Genomic DNA, 23,037 nt, shown 5'->3' with positions numbered 1-23,037 from the left:
AAGACTCTATGGAGCAACTTGACCGGATGCAATTTACCTGATATTTGCAATATTGGATTAGGGTTTATCTAAGAAGCTGACCGGGGTTTGACTAGGTAATGCCAATTTCTTTCATTTTGCCCCCGGCCGGTTCAACTTTTACTGAAAAACCCACTAAATCTTGTTCCTTTGAGAAGAATATAAATTTTTGGGAGCCACACCTGACGGTCTTTTTGAGGAAGACAGAATTATGAAAATAAAATGCCCGTATAAAGCTTTTAATGCAAACTTTAAAGATGCGGTCGATAATAAAAAGGTTGACTTCTGGTAACTAGAAAAAAATGGAACATACATTGTGAATTCAAATCATAATTGGTATTACCAAACCCAAGGGCAGTTAAGAATAACACGAAAAAAAATGTGCATTCTGGGTGTTTGGTTTGGACAAGAAAGTGATATCAAATATGAATACATTTATGAAGACACAACTTTTTGGAAAAAAAAAAATGGAACCAAAATTGATTAAGTTTTATTTTGATCACATGTTGCTGGAATAAATTGACTCTAGGAAACAAAGATTGTCTATTCCGATCCGCCGTCATTGAGTTTGTATTACCTACGTATTAGTTAATTGTCAATATTTTAAATAAGTACCTATTATGTAAATACCACTTTTCTTATAAATACTTACTAACATGTACATATACACATTATTATACTATGTATTTTGTATCTTACCATACCAAATTCGTATCTATTTGAAAATAAATAAAATTAAACATAAAACAGATTTTTTTTATTTTTTTTAGAAAATTTCTGTTTGGCATTCTAATATTAAATAATATTTTAATCTATTTATTATTTGACTAGTTAAATTATTTTTTGCACAACGTACTAATGTACTTACTATTTAAAATAAAATTTTTTGATTCATATTATTTTACCCATGAAAAAGTATTTCTACCAGACAGAGGCAAAATAAGCATTTATCATTTTACAATCACTTTACGATAGCACAGTAAGGGGTGTTGTAAACAGAGGTACCGATTGACACCCTTCCCGATGTGACAGCTCAGCTCGAATTCTGACCAGCGACTTGGCACTCGCCTTAACAAGAGGATTTAACAAAGTTTTATAATACAATGATTGTAGTTTGCAATTTTGTCTCAAAACGCTTCAAATCTGGTACACATCGGTTTGTAGGTTCAGATATAACAACCATTACACCCAACGATGTAAATTAACACTGAATATTGTAGATAAATTCATGTTTTTTCTAATAAACTACCACAAAAATACACTTTTTCAATAACAGATTATGCTTCTCGGCTGCCATCTTTGCAACGATCGCAGCGCCACCATCGGTCATTTTTTTCGAGAATAGAAAGAAATTTGCCGCTCATTACAAATGAGAGTTTAGATTTTTCTACTGTCATTTGTGCTTAACCTCAATCATACAGTCGATGCCAAATTATTTTGGACATCATTTGACGTGCAAATTTCAATCAATTTTGTCAAAAGTGACAGAAATAATAAAATTTATAAAGTGTGCTTTACACAAATTCATAGACGGTGAAATCAATTGACGTCCAAAACAACTTGATAGAAACTATAGAACAAAGTTAGTTTTGAAAAAACAATTCAAGCTGTGGTTTGAAGCCTGAAAGTCAAAAACTGGAACACTTTTTAACTTAGTTATACTCACTATGAAAAAAGCGGCAAAATCCAGAGCCACACTTGTTGCTAGAAACATTTATAAACACCTTGTATAAATGAGACACACAAACTAAATTGTGTTTTGCAACAAAAATCTGGAGGTACCTATTTGTTGCGCAACACTATTAAATTATATGTGTGTCTAACGGTAATTCAAACCTCTTTGTAAGCCGGAACTTCTTTTTCCAGTAAAACATTAAATTTCTCAAACATTTCTATCGCAGCTTCTTTGTGTTCCGTCATCAGCAAACATACCGCATTATTGATCATAATCAGCGAGTCTTCCGGAGCTAAAACCAAAGCTTGTTTAAATGCTCTCTCCGCGTTTTCGCAATCGTTTAGTTCAAACAAAGCGCCTAAAAACAACAATACATCATTTAAGTTCTAACTTTTTAATAAGAATTTACATCCTAATCCCGCAAAAGTGTGTGGGACGTCTGGGCGAAGATTAACCGCAGCACACAAGAAATTAAATGCAGATGCCGGTTGATAAGTTGCTAAATGTACTAAACCCAAGTTGAAAAGCACTCTCCAGTTTGTTGGGGATATCCACAGTGCTCTCTTCAGACAACTTATCGCCTGCAGTAAACAATTCATTTATGTAAATCAGAAGACTTTCTATGCTGACATTCTTGTATAAATAAAACTGAAATGTTTGCAAAAAATGTCGAATAGACCAACAAAAACGTGATTGTAAAAAGACTTCACGTACCGCAACGTGCTTCTGCTTCGAATGAAAGCACATTCCGATGTTATTCCACAGAGCGACAGAATTTGGCTCATGAGAAACCGCCACTTTGTATTTGGTCAATGCTACGTCGTGTTCCTCGTGAGACTAAAATCCACTTTTAACAGGCAATAACGCAAATGTTTTAAGTCAACCTGAGTGATACAGCCGATACCTAAAAGAGCTTTTGCACAAACGGGATCCAAAGCCAAGGCGGAACTTAATTTCTCGAAAGCGTGTTGGGTTTGGCCCATCTTAAGACAGAGTAATCCAGCTTCTGTTAGCATGGTAACACTGTCGGGACAAGACCTAAAATAACAGGAGAAAGTATAAAACAGAAAAGGGATCGTTGAGGTGTAATTTGAAATAATAACATATTTCAATTTTGAGAGGAGTAAAAATAATGTGAAATTTTACTCTTGGGATCCTCTCAAGTTTTACGTTAGTTATGATGTTGCGAGTTTTCCAAGAATTAAATTATATGGTTTCAGAGGAATTGTCGAATTTTGTATGTATTTTTCCTGTTTTTTCTCACCTCTCAAATGGTTTATTTTTCTTTTTTTTTCTTTCAAGTTTGACTACTTTCTTGTTTAATATTTAGCAAAAGAAAAGTTCAGATAAATTATTTTTCTTAAAGTAGACAATTTTTAACATACAGGGTGTACCCGAATAAAGTGTAAATTTGTATTATAGTAACGATTCTGCAAAAAAAAAACGAAATTCGAATGGGGCAAAACTCGGATTACCCGTTATTCTACGCTTATGGCACCGATTTCAGCAACAAAAAAGACTGCAAAAACCGTTCGAACAAAAAACGTTTACGCTCGCTTTTATCATACGTGTTTAACTTTCACTTAATTAATGGTTTTAAAAACATCATTTTTAAAAGTGCCTATTGCAATAGTTATTTACATAAAAGTCAGGAAAATGTCTCATTACTGAAGAGGAGCTATGTTGAAATACGAGGCACTTTGTGCCGAGTATTTTAAAGCTCCGAGTCAAGTAAGACATTTTACTGACGAGTTTTGTATTAAATTTTTCCGGAAATCGCAATAAATCGCTAAAAATCGAGATTTTCCAACAAGTTTTTTAATTAATTGCGCAAAAATCTAGTTTGTCAATTTGTTGAAAACGATGGTTACAAACAAAACAATTATAAAATTTTGTGAGTACGTCAGAGCTGTGTGTTTATTTCATTAATTAATTATGAATACAAGCGAAAACACTGGTGAGGATGTTCCTTTTGACCTAAGCAAAGCAGCCGCTGCTGCTACAGAAGAATTGTTACCGTCGAAATCTAAGGAGCGGTATGAAAAGCAGTTCCAAATCTTTGAAGATTGGCGCAGGCTTAAAAATGTTACTTCGCTAACGGAAGACGTATTTCTGGCTTATTTTGCGGAAAAATCAAGTTCTTATAAGGCTTCAAGCCTCTGGAGCACTTACTCTATGTTGAAAGCCGTGCTTTTGTTGAAGGAAAATTTGGATATCAGCAAGTTTTGTAAGGTAACTGCTTACCTAAAACGAAAATCGACTGGTTACCAACCAAAAAAATCGAAATGTTTGTCTCGGGACCAGATAGAAAAATTTCTGCTTGAAGCTCCCGACAAGGAATTTTTATTAATGAAAGTAAGTTATTACAATGATTACATATTTAAGTTTTATTAAATTTGGTAATTTCAGGTGGCGCTTATTTTTGGGGTGTCTGGAGCCTGTCGATGTGACGAATTATCAAGGATGTTAGTTGACGACATTGAAGATCAAAATAACGTGCTCATAGTACACATTCCTGATTCTAAAACAAAAAAACCTCGACGCTTTGTAGTTGTTGATGAAAGAAATCTTGCTACATACAGACGTTATTTGGAATTACGTCCGCCTAGTACTCCACACAAGCGCTTATTTTTAAATTACAAGAAAGGGAAATGTACGGTCCAACCAGTGGGCTTGCATTCATTTGGTAAATTTCCTTCTCAAATTGCTACCTACCTTGGTCTACCAACACCTCTGGAATACACAGGACATTGTATGCGGCGCAGTTCCGCGACGTTACTAGTAGACGGAGGAGGAGATATTACCAACTTAAAAAGGCATGGAGGATGGCAAAGCAGTTCAGTAGCAGAAGGATACATAGAAGAGTCCATCGAAAATAAATTAGATATAGCTAATAAAATACAAGCTGGTCCGAAAAAAAGACCCTTCACTAATATCGAGACGTGTCCCTCTACAAGTAGTGATTCATCTGAAATCTGTTGCACCGAAATCTCGACTGAAATTTTTGATAAAAAGGTTAAACTTGATCATAAATCTCTGTCTGGAATTAACATTGCAAATATATCGATTTCTACAATTAATGTTAATATCTGTAAATAGTGTAATTTACGGCTATTATGTCAAACTGCTTTGTCTCATATTGGGGTTAAAATATTTCTACTTTATTCGAGTACACCCTGTATTTTAGTTTAAAAAGTAACCATGTAGCTACATCAGCTGTCAAATTTTATTTATTTTAATGACTGATAAAATGAAGACCTATCGTAGATAATACGTTGTAAGATACACATTTAAAAAGTCATGACAGCCACGTAAACTCGTATGTACCGGATTTCTTTAAAAAAACATCGTATTTAACGTTGAAAATGTCAAAATGTGCCGCCTTTTGGTGAACGTGAACTCTACTAATGTTGACAATTGTCCTTATTCTCGTTGCATGCCTTTGCAATAACTGAATCCTACCCTGTATCCGATTTCGGCACTTTGAACTCGGAAATTAATGCTTCCAACATTTTACTTTTGTCCGTAGTTTCTAATTAAAATATTAAACCTCAACATTTGACGCCGTAAAATTGCTCACTATTTGAGGTAAGTGGCAAATCACGGCTTCAACAAAATCTCTTGTTTTCCAAAGAACACTGAATGTTACATTCTTTTACAAAAATACTGTGTTTTATTTAAAAGTTCAATACGAGGATTTATGAAATATACAGCGGCCGGAAAAATTTTCATCGATATTTGCGGTTGAAAATACGAAAAGCTCACGATAATAACTTTGTTTTCCACAAACAAATGGTACAAGATATTTTAACCACAAATATTAGCGATTTTACGTTATTGGCAAATAAAATCTGCCAAAATAAATAAATTTGGGAATCTAATTTCTTTGTTTTATTAGAAAATATAAAATGAATTTTTATTGATAAATTGATAAAGCTGAAGCTATAAAAATATCAAACGTGCAATTAATTTTGACGGATTTCTCATTGACTTCAGAATCCTTCGCAAAAATCTCGTAATGGCACGTAATTAAGAATCCTGTGAAAAAGTATTGTGAAAGGTGTTAGTTTTTGTTGTATGTCGTATGTTGTTTTCGAATGAACTTTAATAGCTGTCATCTGCTTGTCACATGTAAATTTGTTGTGTGACAAGCGGATGACAGCTTTTAAAATTCATGTCGGAAACGATATACATGATTGAGTTCACAAGAGGAAAAAAAAGTTTATTTTCCATTTTACAAAAAAATGACAAAGAAATAACATTTTTTGCTTATTTCAAAACAGATAAATCTGCAATTAAAATTTTAAAATTATTAGTTTGTACCCTTAAAATAATTTTTTTTATTATTTTTATTTATTAAATTTTGTAATCGTGTTTAAATAATAGCAGGCTGTGGATTCGCAATATCAAATAGTGCATTAAAGATTAAAGAAAAATATACCCAATAATGTGAAAGTATTAAAAAATTGGAAAAAAATGCAATTGCATCCTTAACAATAATTGAGAAAATTCGAAACAGTCTTAAAGAATTACGAGTTAGAATTGAACTATGTGCTAAAACAGGTAATGGGTTAATCAAATAGTGGAAATTGAATTGAGTTAAGGAACAAATTTAATTTCTTTGACATTTTTTGCAAAATTAAAAATAAAAAAGTTTATCCTTATTTTTTGTTTTTTTCGATTTTAAGAACACAGCTTGATAATATTAAAGTTTTAATTAAAGATTTATTTATTTTAAATTAATCAAAAAATATTATTCCTTTGTCATTTTGTTGTAAAATAAAAAATAACGTTTTTTTTTCTCTTGTGAACTCAATCCGGGGACGAAAAATAAAAACAAACGCAGGTGACAATACGCTCTTGACCAGAATTTTAATTAGACACTCGATAGTTTACGTTGTAGAAGAAAAATAATATTTGTAAACCACTCTGTACATCAAAAAATAAATATTTTCCAAAATTCACTGATAAGATGGTCCTTATTAACTGGATTAAGAAAAATAAAATACCCTAATTATTTTTAGAGACATAATCTAAAGTCATATCACATTTCCATGAAAACAACGCGGATGTAGCTTTCAAAATGCTAAAAAAGTTGTCACTGCTCTGACTTCTATCATTCTTGTACTGTTTTAATAGTAATTGTAACAAAGATATTTTAAATAAAATATTGTATTATATTTGAGTATAATGGCATTTTATTTTGTAATGGTATGTCAAATCAGTTGTCACTTTTTATTTTATTGACATTCAATCCTTGAAGATTTTCAATTAATAAATTTTGTATAAAATATATTCCTAAGAGAAAAACGATCGTAAATAAGATGTTGTACGATACACGTGTAAAAAGACTTTTAAAACACGAGTTTACGAGTCACTTATACAATAAAGAATAACTTTTTAAACTTTTATAACAAATCAAGCTGAAATCCTTCGACGCGACGATTCTTTTTTTATCGGCTTATTGATATGTATTATTATGTTCAGTACTCAAACTACTTCCTGCAGTAATACAAATTGTCATTAGAGGGCGTTATGTGCTACAAACTGTCTACCCTAGAGGTTTCAAGTTACAATAAGTACCAAATCAAAGCAACGGTCGTCACTCTGGTTTTCCTTCAAAGCGAATAAATCTTTCGCCTTTTACTAAAGATTTCCGTGGAGGGGAACAATACAAATGAGTATATGATCAATTTTTTGAAGCCCGGTTGGATTCTTCCGATTGGGCGATAAACAAACAAAACAGAATTTTGCACGGTCAATGTACAGACGGGTTGATGAATGGAATTTATTATCCGTTCATTAAGCATAAGGGCCAGTTTTATAATAATTTTAAAAAGTCCCTTATGGCAAAATACGAAAAAAAATTTACTACTTAGAAAAATACGAATTATGTAAGTACACATAGTGAAAAAAATTATCGAGATATCGTACATCTAATTGTTCCCATTTCCATCAGTTACAACATAAGTTCTTTTTTTCACAAATTACAAGATAAACTCGTTTTAACAAGTAGTAAATTTGCAGGTTTTGTTAAAATTATTAAAGGAACTGAACGTTTAGTTGGAATAATCGGAAAACTCGAAATTATCAAGCGTCGACTGTATGTTCATTTTATTAAAACATTGTAATATTCAGCACAGCAATAAAGGCTAAAGTAATTAGAAAAACAAGCAATAACATATTTCAATGTTTTAAGAAGTAAGGTCAACGACAAGAGCAACGGCTCTTGCTATTTGTAACTAATTCGAGAACATACTATCTATTCAATGAACCCAAAAACCAATCGTCCCAAACGAATTTTCTGCATTCTTTAACAAAAGGCCTGGAAGATTAAAAGAGGTATTCTAAATAGAATGAGAAAAATTAAAGGAGGTCGTTATTTACAAATGGGTTGGACGACATGTAAGATGTAAGATAATTTAAGGGATTCGGAAGGTGTCTGTTTTACAACAGGTCGTGTTAACATTTCACCATCGAAAATGCACGTGACATCATTATTTACTGATTAGGTACATGAGTTTCATGCAGATAAAGCATCCACGATGATAAAGTTTTGGTTCATATTTTTTAAAACATTTTAGGATTATTACAATTTTATTATTTGTTTAAAGGAAAAATATTATTTTTTTGTAAGGATGATAAATTAGCGAAGTAGGTGTAACAATGACCAAAAAATATTTACAAACACCGTCTTTAATTAAACTCAAGTTCTAATTAAATTGTATAGCAATTATTTTCTTGTCAACTGTACAAAAGTAAGGTAACCGAGACTACAAGCTGTGTAAAAGCCGTGTACTGTTTCAATATAACGGGTGTTCATAGCGAATTGTAACATTTTGCTTTGCTTAAAAATGGTGAATGCGCCGGGTCAAAATCTAAACTACCCAAAATATTTCTGAAACGATTTATCAGCATATTCTTGATGACTTCAACTTTTTGAAATTATTATGTGTTATTATGTATTGCCAACAATTTTCATAAATTTCAAGTTTAAAATAAAAATTTTTAGAAATCTGCAATTTTTGACCTGTTAATTAAGGTGGCTTGGGAGTGATAAAAATCCTTTTTGAAGATTTCTCTGCATCAGATAAATAAATACAAAATGGATTTAGCAGCTTTACACTTTAAGCCAATCATATGTCAAAATTATAGACTACATGACGAACAAATTTTAGAAATTATCAGAACAGACCAAAAATTTTGGATAATTTTTTATTAAATATGTAATTTGGGAAGATCACTATTTTTGTGACTCGCTTATTAACTCTGTCAAAGTCTAAAATTTGAGATCAAGAGAGATAAATTTGAGATATATTTTGTTTATTTTCAAGACTGATTCAAAATGTAGAATATTTTTTGTATTTTTTTTTCGGTGCTTTTAGCACTATTGCAATAAAATTTAAACATACTGATATTTTTCACTTAATTTTTAACTCTGTCAAATGTCAAAATTACAAACTAAAAGAGACAAATTTTAAACATTTTATTTTTTTATACAGACTAAAGATTTAGAAGTTTTTTAAAAAAATTACAACTACGGTCGTTTTGCCATTACTCAATAAAATTTGGAGAAATTGCTATTTTTAACTTTCTTAATAAACTCACTCCAACGTAAAATTTATAGACTAAGAGAAACAAATTTCAGAAATTTTCATTTTCAATATATAATAAACTAAAAATTTCGGGTATTTTTTTGTAAGAATTGGTAAATACATTAATCTTGGCACTATCATTATGTGAACTGGAGTAATTGCTGTTTTTAAGTAGCTTATTAACTCAATTATTTATTAACCCAATATCGAAAAATTATAAACTAAGAGGGACAAATTTAAGAAGTTTTCTTTCTCAAAACGGACTAGAAATTAAAGATATTTTATTGATTAGTAACTAGAAGAGTTTTAGCTTTATCACAATAAAATTTAAAAAAATTGCTATTTTATATTAGTTTATTAACAGTGTCAAATGTCGAAGTTATCGACCGAGATAGACAAATTTCAGAAAATTTCATTTTTAAGCTAAACAAAAAATTTCGTTTACGATGAGGCTCCCCCTCCTAATAAAACTTTTTATTCAAATTTAAAATAACTAATTAGATCAATGCCTGGACAGTTCTGTTTACTTTAAAAAGAATGTTGGTTCCTTTATTAAATTCATGCATATAAGTTAATGGAATTTTATTTGGCTAAAACGTAGGAAAATGAGCAGGAAACTTTACAGAAAACACGATTATTAGTTACCATGTTCTCTTAAGGAAAATTAAAGAACTCGAAAAAGTAAACAAAAATCAATCATTTTGTTTTCCCGCTTTACACAACAAAGGATCGCTCGACATCAACTAGAGACGGAATTCTTTCAAAATTCGCTTCCTCTAAATAATTAACGCTTTTAATAATGTAGGTTTCGCTTTGATAAATTTTCATTTTGATAAATTATTAATTCCGCCTTTAATTAACTGCAGTTTTTAAATAGTAGAGAGCAGAGGTGAATTTTTAAAGCTTTTCCGCCTACTCAACAAAATGAAATTTTTGTTTTTTATGAGAATGTTTTGATTTGGATTTGAATTGTTATTTCAATAGAGCACTATTTTTTATTAATTAAGCAGTAGAACTCTGAACCAAAATTGAATTTTGATTCATCCCAATCATTATTAAATTTTATGCTTTCAGAAATAAAAAAATTCAAATTGTGTAGATAATTAAATAAATAAATGTAAATAATATTGCCCAAAGTCTCATAAGACGTGTTTTCATGTTGTTTTTCCTAATTTGCATATAAAATAAATTTCTGGCGATCGTTTCATTTTAGGTAAAGTCCGTTTTTTTATTAAAAAACTACCAACACCGCACTCTCCCAGCACTTTACAACCGGCAACGTCGTCGATGGAGACTTTTTGGTGATAAAATCAAATAGGTTAGCTGCCTAATTGACAATCTGATTACACAAAACGGGCTTTCAGGCTGTGCCGAGTCTTTTCACTATTAAATCCTTTGATTTGCAATCCAACAGGCTGTAAAAGAAACGTTTTTAACGGAAACACTGCCTAATTTTCAGAAATGTCGAAAATTTGACAACTATTTTCTCACCAAAAATCTCCCTAGGCAACGTTGCCAGTTGTAATGCAGAGGAAGATTGCGGTGTTGGTGGTTTAAAAAAAATCGGACTTTACTATTAATACATCATTTGTCGGCTAAAATCATGCATTAAAGGGGCTATTAAAGAATGATATAATGTGGTTATTATAGGCAACCAATTACCAATTCAATAAATTCAATAATGATCTGTAGACGCGGTTCTGAAGGCCTTGGATCTGTTTATTGACTAATACCAAATCAAAACGATGATTTTTCGATTTCACATAGAGACTCCTAGTTTGATAGACATTGTTTGGAATTACACTTAAATTTGACAACTGCGGACACATCGGGCCATTGACTTTAACTAAATAACCTAGATGGTGCAAAGTACCCGCCATGATGTTCCTACTCACCAGCCATATTGGAAATAGTGGATTCAAATTTTTAGGCAACCCGCAATTTTCAAGTGTAATGTTTTACTCTAAGTTTAAATAAACCACCGAAAAAAGTCTAAAGAAACCTGCAAAATTTGATAAACAAGAGCTTTATTTAATAACTAAGTTTTATTTAACCATTTTAAAAATTTTCAAAATTGATCACTCCTACAATTTTAAACTATTTTTATACATTAAAATTATACATTATACATTATAAAAACTGCAGACCATTTAGTATTTACACTCATTATCATTGGATTACGATAAAATAGAACTAGTTTATCAAAAATCACTGAGAATTCTACAACAAAGAAAAGAAAACAGACTACCATTGACTTCTTACAAATAAATTATTATTTAACTCATTATTTAATCAATAACGACGCTTGTCAACTTATTTTAATGCCATCGTTGAATAAACATCTTAGAAAAGTTATAATAACATTTTTTTTACCTTTTAAAATGTAAAACAAATTTTGCAATATAGGCAACATTTGATACGCCGGTGTATCAGATTTATATCATTGTTTGGTGGTAGGGATTAAATCAAACTGCGACACGGATAAACTATATTAGTAATAGTAATCATGTACAATCTAAATCTGAGAAAAGACTATTGACATTTTTGACATTGTTCAGGTCAAGACCACCTATCCTAGAGGTTGCCACATTACCTGACGTTGTGGCTCTTGCAGGTTCTTCCTCGATGTAAGCCGGTTTCAAACGGTCTGCTGAAACCGTCGATGGTTTGTTCTTAATTAGGACCTTGAAGTATTTCGGTGACGCTTCTAGGACTTTGTATGGACCTTCGTATGGGTTGCTTAAGGGCTTTTTTACCGAGTCAACGCGTAGAAATACATACTTGCAGGAATACAAATCGGGTGGTACGTAGACTTTGTGTTCTCCGTGATGTTTTGCTCTATAATATTGTATTCGGCTCATGTGTTCCTTTATTCTGGAGGCGAAACTTAATGGATCGATGGTGGTGTTTATTGTAGTTGGCATTTCAACTAGGTCTGCAGGAAGTCGTAGCGTTGTTCCGTATACCATTTCGGAAGCTGTGGCTTCGATATCTACTTTTACTTCATTTCTGATTGCCAGCAATATGAGAGGCAAAGCTTCGGTCCAGTTAGAATTGTGACATCTGTGGGATGTTTTAAGTCTCCTGTGGAATCTCTCTACCATACCATTTGCTTGCGGATGGAATGCTGTAGTTCTAATTCTGCTGATGCCCATCAGGTTTCGTAGCTGTGTAAGTAGAGCGGACTCAAATTGTGTTCCTCTGTCGGTAGTAATTTGTTGATTTTCGCACATACATATTGATATCGTTGGACCACTATCACTATCCGACGATTTTAAGTACCTTTTGACGATCGTTAGTTACGTTTCCCGAAACATGTGGTGGTGCTGCCCAGTTGGTTGCATGAAAGGTAGATGGTGCCATGGCTGGGGGTCGGGATGGAACGTCATAGTGGGTTGTATATCCCTCATCTGCCATTGTCGTTGGCTTCTGCCAGTTAAATGGCGCTGCTGTTGCTGCCGTTGTTACGATGGTCGGCGTTGTTTCGAAAACCTTGTCGGCGATGTCTGCCACTTGTTCGAGGGCATATTGGGTTAAAGATACCAGAGTTGGTTGTAACTGCAACGGCATCTGCTGCAGAAATAGTTCGCGCAGTACACCATCGTTGACGAACTGTCTATCACCCACTAAATTCCTCATATGCCTGAGTAATTGAGATGGCTTTCTGCTGCCCAGTTCCAGTCCGGACAAAAGTTGTTTCAGTTTTTGAGTTTCCGACAATGAGGTCCTGTTTATTATTGTTTCTTTTAAATTTGTGTATGGTCGTGTCGGGTCAGGGGTTTTAATGACATCAAACACTTCTTGCGCGATCTCCTGCGGGAGAACTTTTAACAGGTGTTGGAATTTCGTGTCTTCTCTCGTAATTTTAGGGTTGGCTAAGTCGAAATTTGCCTCGGCCAAGTGGAACCAGATCTCGGGGGTATTTCCCCAAAATGGAGGTAGTGCGATAGCTGCAACTGTCGTCGTTTGTTGATTTGGTCCTGTTGGTGGTGGTGTATCGGGCATGATGTTATTGCGGAACTCTTCACTCGCGTCACTTTTTTGTACCGATGCGGATATTGTCTATGATTTTATCCTTTCCACCAAACAATTAATCACGTCGGGGTCACCAGTTTTGGTGGTAGGGATTAAATCAAACTGCGACACGGATAAACTATATTAGTAATAGTAATCATGTACAATCTAAATCTGAGAAAAGACTATTGACATTTTTGACATTGTTCAGGTCAAGACCACCTATCCTAGAGGTTGCCACAATTGCATACACAAATGCTATTTCCAAGATGGCCCATGCTAGGAACACGGATTTCTACCCCCACCACTAGCTTTTCACCGTCTAGGTATATTATAACATGTCACTGCATCGGGCACATCCATCATACACATAACCTCACTTTAGTTTTTTTTATATTTGGTTGCATAACCACCTTTGTACCAATTTTCTTTTTTTGGTGAATTTTTCAATATTTGATCACCGGAAAAGTTACTCATTACGTTCGTGCCGGTTAAAATCGCTCGATTATTAATCGCTTTCATAAACCAACTTGTTTGTTAAATAGCTATTTTTTACATTGTTATGCTAATAAAGCTATTAACGCATTCAATGTGAAAATGGTCTTTTAATGCATTAATTAATTAAACTTCATTTATCATAAAAGGGCTTTCTGCAAAAACGTTTCAAACATGACAGCTTTCTGAAGGTCTTTTAACTTTTAGTTTGACAACTTATTTCACTGAAACCAAAAACTGTTTCTTAAGTCAAAGACTTGAAATTTCAAAGCCAACTGAGGATGAATTTTTTTGATTGTACGACATAACATAAGCCATATAAATTCAATCTACGAAATTACCAACAAGTTATTCCTAGAAAACTCGAATCAGATAAATTCCAAGAATCACTGTGGTGTAAGCTTCCACGTTAAACGAAACCGGAAGTTCTAAACAAAAATTATCGGTAATTTTTAACTTACTCTATTGCGAGATTACAGACAGATATTGCGCTTTTTAAATCTCCTTCAGAAACTAGTATCTTGATGTACAAAGCGTAGGCACTCTCATGTTTCCCCAATTGAACAGCTTTGTGTGCGTATTCTTTAGCTTTAGATACCTCCCCTAGACTCATCAGGCATAATCCTGTAATGTAATATTTAAAATTATTAGTATTATTAGTATTATTACGGAGTTTTTACCAATGTTATAATATGTATTCCAGTCCGGACAGCTTGAAACTTTTTCCGCTTCCAAATAAGCTTCAAGAGATAATCGGAATCGACGCATATCATATCTAAAATGGAAAAAATAAATCTGTGAAAACGGGAAATGCAGATTACTGACAAGCATTTGCCGACTTCTTTAACGTTATCTGCATTCTCAGGATTTAGTTTCATGCACGTCTGAAATGATTCTAAAGCTTCTTGAGTTTTGCCTTCTTCTCGAAGTATTATTCCCTGGAACAAGTACGATCTGCTCATTTTTATTTGTGGTAGCTATATGAGATTTTATTTGATTTGAAGATGACAGTTTACCTAAAGCTTTTCTTTTTATGTCTAAAACTCATACATAAATAAAGTTTTAATCAGACTAGAAATAAGTCAAAATTATAGTAAAGAAACACAAAACTGGCTCAAAATAAACACATGGTATTTATTTTTATTTAAATAAGACAACTTAAAAACGAGATTGTTGGAGGTAATGTTTACCAATAATGCAGCTAACTTCTCGAATTTATCGCAGAAATAGTTTACAATATTATCGATACATTAGGTAAATTAGAATATTTTCAATTATAAGTCGTCATACTCATACGCTAAATCGTTAATCTTCTTACCTCTAGAGACGTGCATAGCAAATGTCTTCAATTTGCTAATTGCTTATAATCTCATAAAATGTCATTTCCTCAATAAGAGGTATAAATGGAACTATTCACAACTAATTGGAGATTTCAATATCTAAAGTAGATAAGTTCGGTCTAATAATCTCTAATAAAATACGTAGCCTTATAGAAATCCGTTGGAATTAGGTATAAATAAATTCCTATCTGGTGCTTTATTATATTACATACACTCAAGTGTACAAGTGTTTTACAAATAAACGGCAATTCGTAAACGAATAAGTTTTTGGACTTTATAAAGAAGTTCTTTTGTTCTAAAGCATTTCATTTAGAAATTAAAACTATAAATCTAAACTAAAATATTGGCAATTTGAAGGATTTTATCATTGCTTCTGGTTGGTGCAGAAGAAAAAAAACAGCGAGAAAAAAAAGTGCAATAAGTAAACCAAAAACTTCCAACATGTGACATTATAACAAGATCTCAATGTGTTTTTAAACTGTCCCAAGTCTCTGGTAGGATTTTACTGTCTGTCTTCATTTTCATGCTATTATCATCCTCGAACAGCTTGTTGCTAAACAATTTTCATGCATTTCACAGAAACTAAAATCATATCGGCAAACTTTTGAAATGTGTAATTTACCATTTTAAATGATACAGGCATTGATCCAGCTTAGATCCTATAGTGACAAAAATTCCACGAACTGCACTGGTTTCACTGTCACTTTTGAGGTTTTAGAAAAACTGGTACATAATTCAAAGTTATTAATTATTTTTCAACTTGTGCGCTACTAATCGTTCATTGGTCAACTTAAGACTCTTCTACACCGTGTTTCATAATGATTATTATTTAGTTGCCTTTGGAATGTAATTTTTTTTGTGCCGCTCGCATTAGTCCTGTCACTTTGGACTTCTATCAATGTCAACTTGTCAAACGTCAAAGTCATTATCGTCGTAAATTTAATTTGTACGGAAAATCATAAGCGACTAGATGAAAATCTTCTTAAAACACGGTGTAGTTCTTAAGCAAAAAAGAGTTAGGACAAAAATATTCCACGTTCTCCTCGTTCTATAAACTCCCCTGACTTTACAATTGACATATTGCCGGCTGTTTTGAAACAGTTGTTACATTTAAATTTACCACATTATCAAAATACATTTAGACGATATTGAAAACACATGAGATTGAATTAAAACATGAACGTTTGAACAACAACGTTTTTTTCATCGCCTGCTTGTTAAAGGAACACAGATTTTTTTTTCAATCAAAAATGAACAGAAAAATAAACTGCTGATCGAATTTAAAATTTTGAAAATTAAAAAATCAAAATATGAATTCAGATTTAAAGAAACAAGGACCTAAAATTTTATTCGGAGCAGTTTTTCCTAATTACTTTTATTAAAGTGCTTCTACTAATTTAAAAACTTTCAGTTCCTGAACATTGTGCAATATTAAAATCATTTCAGATTTTTTAGGATAATTTTTCATTAAAATGAAGTGCGAGCTCTCTGGGACACCTCTATAAACCTCGGAATTCATGGGCTCTGACTAAACTTTTATGAAACTTTGTCGAATGTTTGTTGATACCGATTAAAAATCTTCGCTTTTGCTTTCAATCTAAAATAACCTTCTAATTCTGAATCTGAAACCCGTCTTACTGCAACAGGTCAAAGCTCAGATCAACAGATTATTCTTAAAAATCTTTTAGGATATACATAATAAATAAGAGTATTTATTTTCTTCAGTTTTACTCAAAAACCTACAAAGAGTTCAACAAGTTGTTCAAAACTGTATTGAAAAGTAAATTTTAATAGGTTTTTTAAAAAAGTATGGAACTCATAGTTAAGGTCAATGAATCTCAAATAATTAGAAAAGAAAACACTGACTTTCCAAAAATATCATTGTTGTCAAACATTTTCAAATACCATTTTGCCTATACTTTGCAATAATTCTATTGAGTTCTTATTGTAATATTTTTCTGAAAAAACTAACAGTTTTGTCTTTCTGCCCCATTATCCAATGCATTAATATCTCTAACCATTTAAGAATTACGAAACAGTTCATTGAAAACATTTTGAAAGAAAAACAAAAGTGTTTAAAATTTTTGATTGATTCATAAAAAGATAAATGCGAATCTTTATAAAAATGTTGCTAAAGTGAAAAAATTAGAGCCTGTAAATACAAAAAAAAACAAAAACTTGTTGACCAACTTTGTTTGTACATATTTTAATTTTTACAACACTCTGAAATGTAACTCAATTTACATAAAGATGTCAGAGCTCGAATATACTGTCTTGCCCAGAATTTCATAAAGAATTTTTATGTCTATAATATTTTTTTATTAAATTGATGGTTTAGAAGTAAAATTCGATGAACTCTCGAGGTGTACTCTGATTGCAAGAGGCTTTTTTGCTAACCGACTTTTGAAGTAAGTAATTTCTTGTTAGATCAGCAACCAAACATATCCCCAAAAAGAAATATACAGGGTCCGGCAACACTTGTGTCCACCCCTAAAATAGTCTTTAATTTTAAAGATAAAATTTTAGAAATTTGCATACGCTCATAGTTGATAAAGCTCTAGAAGCTGTCGCAAAAATTTGGTTTTTTATCATGGTTTGGTTGGCGTCGCGACGCCAAAGAAGTATAATTTTTAGCGATTTTTGAGTTTTTACGGAAATATTCGCGAATTCAATTTTTTTTCAACATAACTGTGATACAAATATCTGAGTTTTTATTTAAAATCTAATGCAAATTGTGTTTAAAATTTGCGAAAAAAACGCTGTTTTATCAAGTTAGTTTTCAAAATTATGACAGCGCAGTGGCAAACTACGTTTACACCAAAATTTCACAAGTCGCTTCATTCTCTATTATAAAGGTTAATTTTGATTAACACAGGCATGTTGCACTTTATGGACACCAGAAATCGTTAATTAACATCGACAAGGCAACAATTTCACCAAGTAAGACTTTTGTTACAGTCTAAAGCGAGCCAAAGGATAGATGTCATTTGTGACACAAGATGCTGACAGATGGGTGTAAACGTAGTTCCCAATTTTGACGTAATGAAATTGGAAACTAACTTGATAAAACAGCATTTATGTATATCTTTTTAAAATCCTTCTTCGGTTGTTCGATATACCTACTACTTACAGGCTGTCTGGAAAGTCGCCCACCACCGTGATACTGTATTATCAGACAATATCATCGATCACCGAAAAAATGTTAAAAAAATCCATGTGCTCAAATTTTCGAAATATGAAGGACTGAAGAGTAAAAGTTTAATGTCAAAATTAACGATTTCTGTGCATTAGTTTCAGACATTTTGCGCAAAGACATAGTTTAAAAAAAACAGAAAAAATCTTGTAAAAAAATGGTTGAAAACAAGATTTTTGAATCAACTATGTAGATCAGTGTGGCATCGTTCACATACACTTACTATGGCTTTGAATACTTGAAATTTAAATTACTGGGGGAATAGTTCAGCAATGTTCCCATTTTCCTAATTTTATTTTGGTTCTACTACAAAAACAGAAAGTATGGAATTTTTTTAACATTTTTTTTTGGTATTCTGGCGGGCCACCCCCTTTTAAGGTGGTGCGTCACTTTCCGGACACACACTTTTTGTTCCAAAGACACGTTTCTCTTTCTGACATCTTTAAAAAAATCGTCAATGTTTATTTATGATCATTTTTAGGAATACATATGTACAGGTGTCCGGAAAGTCGCGCACCACCGTGAAACTGTATCATTGGACAATGTCATAGATCACCGGAAAAATGTTAAAAATAAATCCATGTCTTCAATTTTTCGAGTTATGATGGATTGAAGAGGCAAAGTTTGATGCGAAAATTAACGATTTCTGTGCAGTAATTTTATGTTCAAATGGATTTGTTACCTAAAGGACATTTTGCGCAAAAGCATAGTACAAAGAAAATCGGAAAAATCTTGTAAGAAATGCCTGAAAACTGTTAACAAGATTTTTGAACCAACAATGTCGATCAGTGTGGCATCGTTCACATGAAACCATAGTTACATTACTCGTTCATGAACCGACCTGACTAACGCCAACAATACAACAGCAACGTTACTATGGCTTTGAATACTGGAAATTTAATTTATGGGGGGTACAGTGGCAATGTTGCCATTTTCGTAATTTTCTTTTGGTCCTCTTGCGAAAACAGAGAGTCTGAATTTTTTTTTAATATTTTTTTGGTACTTTTGGGGACCACCCAATTACCCCCTGTCAAGGTTGTGCGCCACTTTCCGAACACCTTGTATATAAAAAAATGCTGCCGTTTAAACAAATTTGTGTACTTAAAATGAATATTTAGCGAGAAATTTATTTGGAAAAAAAATTGGGTAAATATTTTAGCATTCATGTGTGAAAAGCAAAATTCAAAAGACTTCAGATAAACTCATCTCTAGGCACTGCACTATCTGTTCATTTAAGTTTTTTTGATCGATCGCCCACATCCCCTGCCATATAAACAGTAAAAAAGCTCTATGAAAAGGAGGTAATGGAATGGAGGCTGTCATATTTTTTGAAATAGGCCGATTAGCAACACCCGGCCACGTTAATAAATGTTTATTAGCTTGCACATCCATACGAAAATTTAATATTGTAGTAAGTCGCAAAATAAAACTTATAGTAAAACGTACGTCTTGGGTTGAATCAGTTCAACATTCATTACAGACAACTACATAGTCTGAAAAAAATGTGTTTATTTATTTAAAAATATTGAAAGTACATAATTATTCATTATTTTTTTAGTAGTCTCTAAGCAAACATTATTTGATGACACAGCAGCAGATAATATAGATTGAGTACGTAATTTCTGGCTAATAAAAATGTGGATTGTCATTAAATATCTATAAGGGCAACTTTACAAACAGCGCAATGTCAACGAATCATGACTCAACTATCTAGGTCGTCAATAAATTCACCCCGTATTTACTTGCTCTTGTTTATGAATAAAGTATCTAATCGATATTATTGAAATTTATTTTTTTGAATATTTTACTTCAATATATTATAAGAACGTAATTTTCTTTGGGAATATGAAGTGGTATGAAGTATGAAGTAATAAAAGACGTCATTGCATTTTCTGAACCGCGCATCTAAGTATACAAAGTGGTTAAAAATTCGAATGTCAGTACCAACAATTTTTCTCGAGAACGTAGGGCGTAGATTACTTTCACACCTGTCATTGTTATGTCTAAATTTTTGTTTAATCCTAATTGTCTGTGTCACAACCTAAGATCTTCGAATCTTTTATTATTATATTCGATTTGAAAATTTTTGTGACCAGGTAGAAAACTTTTAGACCTTAAAAAAGTTGTGTTTGGATATACAGTATGATTCATATAAATTTAGACTGCTTACACAAAGATGTGTAAGTGAAAATTATTTGCTCTTTAGCTTTTCTTGTAAAATTTTTTTCTTGTAATATTGAAAACATAGTAGTTTGGTTATGACAAAAACTTCTATGACATATGACATGAGTAGTCAGTGGCGGCACAAATGTACTTGAAGCTGAATATTTCATTCAAATAATAAATCATTTTCAAAATGTAATAAATTGTTTTTTGTTCCAATGCAGACAAAGATATAACCGCCGCAGCAAGGAATGATTTACTGTTATCTCAGAACCATTATGAAACTGTTCAGCACAACTTGACAGATATAACTGACGACGTACGCCTATGTCACAAAATGTCAGGTGTGACAGTTTGTTCCAGAAAATTACTTATTTTTTTAAGGAATTGCAGGAGTTATAAAAAATTAGCATTGTGTGTAACTCGCTCTGCTGAACGACCAATCACAGAGCCGCATTTTAAATTTAGCGCCTACAAATTCTATAATAAATAATAGCTATTTATTTGAGAAGGGTATTAAGTAATTCATAATGAACGAGGACGTTACTTGTTAACGTCCGAGTTTTTTATGAATTACTTAATATCCGTAGTAAATACAAAGCTTTATCGAAACATGGACGAAGGTGGCAATGTTACCACTCAACAGTTCTGCAAATTTCCAATTTTTGACGGAAGTTTTAAACGCCATGAAACGGCGAGAAAAGCATTTTCCAAGATATTTTATGTTAGAATTAATACAAATAAATGCAGATCTTCAGAATGTTTTTAATTTTGGTCTTTGGAGTTGCTTTCCTTTGCATAAAAACGTTGAATATTATGGATTAATGGCAACTGTGCTATTATGAGACGGTAACTATGCTATTATGAAACAGTAACTATGTTATTATGAATTATTTGTATCATCACTATTATGATGTACTTTACACGTAAGCATACAAAGGTATTAGATACATCTTAATGTTCATGTTTCGATAAACATCGTTAAAAATTTAAACTTACTTAATGTACTCGTAGCATTTAACATTAATATTTACAGTTATGTGAATCACCCTGTGGACTTTACATTTAAACAGAATGGTCCATAATGAGCTTATAAATGCAAAGTCGCCAACACATCTTATTAAATTAAAACGCCCACTTTGATTGAATTAAATCCTAGATGATTAAACATCCTAGTCAACAACGTTTTGCACTCGAGAAGTGGGAAGTCATTTCAAAAGTAAATTTCCTTCCTGATTCTGAGTCGAAAGTTTGGTTTGCTCTGTCACTCGTCACGCCAGAATTCAGAGATATTCTAAAAAATATCACTGAACAACAAATTTTCAAACATGTTCTATATCATGTCATTTCAGCTTTTAAAAGAAAGCGTTGTCAAGTTTTTCATTTGTTTTATTGTCATTCTCAAGTCTAATAAATTAATCCACTTGTTATGCCAACTTCGTTCCTGTTTGAAGTCCCAATTTACATAACAAAATTTTTGCAAAAAAAATGTTTCTAACGCCTGTTCCGATTTCTTTTGGCCGTCACTGTATCAATTTGTGAAATTTTGTTGTCCTTTAGAATCGATAAAATAATAACCACTAAATACCTGTTTAAAAAAGGCGAACTCATTCCTTCCTCCACTCTTTTTGATTTCATTTTTAATAAGCTCCTTGCACTGTGCAGTCTCACCTCTAACATGTTGTAAGTGTATCAGCCAATTTAATTTCTCTAAAGGATTAGGCTCAGGGAACGGCATTTCAGCGGATTTTTGACGACCTAAAATCCAAATTAAATCATAATTATGCATACATCTTGCTCTTGCAAAATTTTATTATCATTAGACTCACCGGGAAGGGAAGAGATTCGCACATTCTCTTTGCCGTTTGCCAAATAGCTCATTTAAATGGAAATTATGCACACTGATAACACATAAGTTGTAATTATCGTTGCTAGGATACCGACGAATGTAAATAAACGAAAAATGAATAGAATAAAATTATAACTGAAGTATAAAGTGATGTAAAGTTAGACAAAATTTAATTGAATCAAATGTTATTGTTTTTTAAAATTATTTTAGTGAATTAATTAAATTAAAGCTGGATGTACACGAGTGGGAATGAAGCGCAGTTTTTATTGATTGTAAAACCAATATTCGCTTGAAAAAACAGGTAGTTTTAAAAACAAGTAAGCTCTAATCTTATTACGAAAAATTAAATTTAAAGGTTTTGTAGACGCCAAATTTAAAATGTCGGTCTCTGATTGGTTGTTTAGAAGAACGGGTTACATAATGCTGATTTTTTAAACTCCTGCAATTTCTGCGGAATGTCAAACAAAACTTGTCACGTTTGTAAAATTGTCAACAAATTGTAGAAGCATTAGCAATAAACTTGTTTTGGTTATTTTCAGTGGAGATTAGCAGGTATAGTTTATTTATGTCTTTTATCGTTATATTTTGTGATTACTAACAAATTTGACAGTTGTTTGTAATGCCATCTATTAATCAAAATAAATATGTATTTATTACAGGTGTCTAACTTATCCCTTTCGATTCTTACTGATTTC

At 32.2% G+C, this 23,037-nt stretch overlaps 1 protein-coding gene and 1 non-coding gene across 2 annotated transcripts in view; one reads left to right on the top strand and one right to left on the bottom strand.

Annotated features, from left to right (window-relative positions):
- BBS4 (Bardet-Biedl syndrome 4) overlaps nucleotides 1–22,422 on the bottom strand; it is a 28,054-nt gene extending 5,632 nt beyond the window's left edge. Inside the window, exons 1-9 of the mRNA XM_088047025.1 lie at nucleotides 22,323–22,422; nucleotides 22,082–22,251; nucleotides 14,623–14,735; nucleotides 14,478–14,572; nucleotides 14,259–14,421; nucleotides 2,578–2,731; nucleotides 2,408–2,530; nucleotides 2,103–2,274; nucleotides 1,855–2,051 (exon numbers count right to left, since the gene is read on the bottom strand). Of these exons, the coding sequence (XP_087903151.1) occupies nucleotides 1,855–2,051; nucleotides 2,103–2,274; nucleotides 2,408–2,530; nucleotides 2,578–2,731; nucleotides 14,259–14,421; nucleotides 14,478–14,572; nucleotides 14,623–14,735; nucleotides 22,082–22,251; nucleotides 22,323–22,374 (1,239 nt within the window). The 5' untranslated portion in view covers nucleotides 22,375–22,422. The remainder of the gene's footprint in view (nucleotides 1–1,854; nucleotides 2,052–2,102; nucleotides 2,275–2,407; nucleotides 2,531–2,577; nucleotides 2,732–14,258; nucleotides 14,422–14,477; nucleotides 14,573–14,622; nucleotides 14,736–22,081; nucleotides 22,252–22,322) is intronic.
- On the top strand, nucleotides 7,296–7,417 carry LOC148180293 (U5 spliceosomal RNA). The gene has a single exon (XR_015771747.1). It is a non-coding gene; the product is annotated as a U5 spliceosomal RNA (small nuclear RNA).
- Nucleotides 22,423–23,037: the final 615 nt, after the last annotated feature.

This window comes from Gnatocerus cornutus, chromosome 1, assembly GCF_029298725.1.
Source record: "Gnatocerus cornutus isolate USDA-ARS CGAHR chromosome 1, icGnaCorn1.1, whole genome shotgun sequence".
Taxonomy (NCBI): Eukaryota; Metazoa; Arthropoda; class Insecta; order Coleoptera; family Tenebrionidae; genus Gnatocerus; species Gnatocerus cornutus.
Note: the sequence above shows the minus strand (reverse complement) of the source record. Positions and strands in the feature narration are given on the sequence as shown.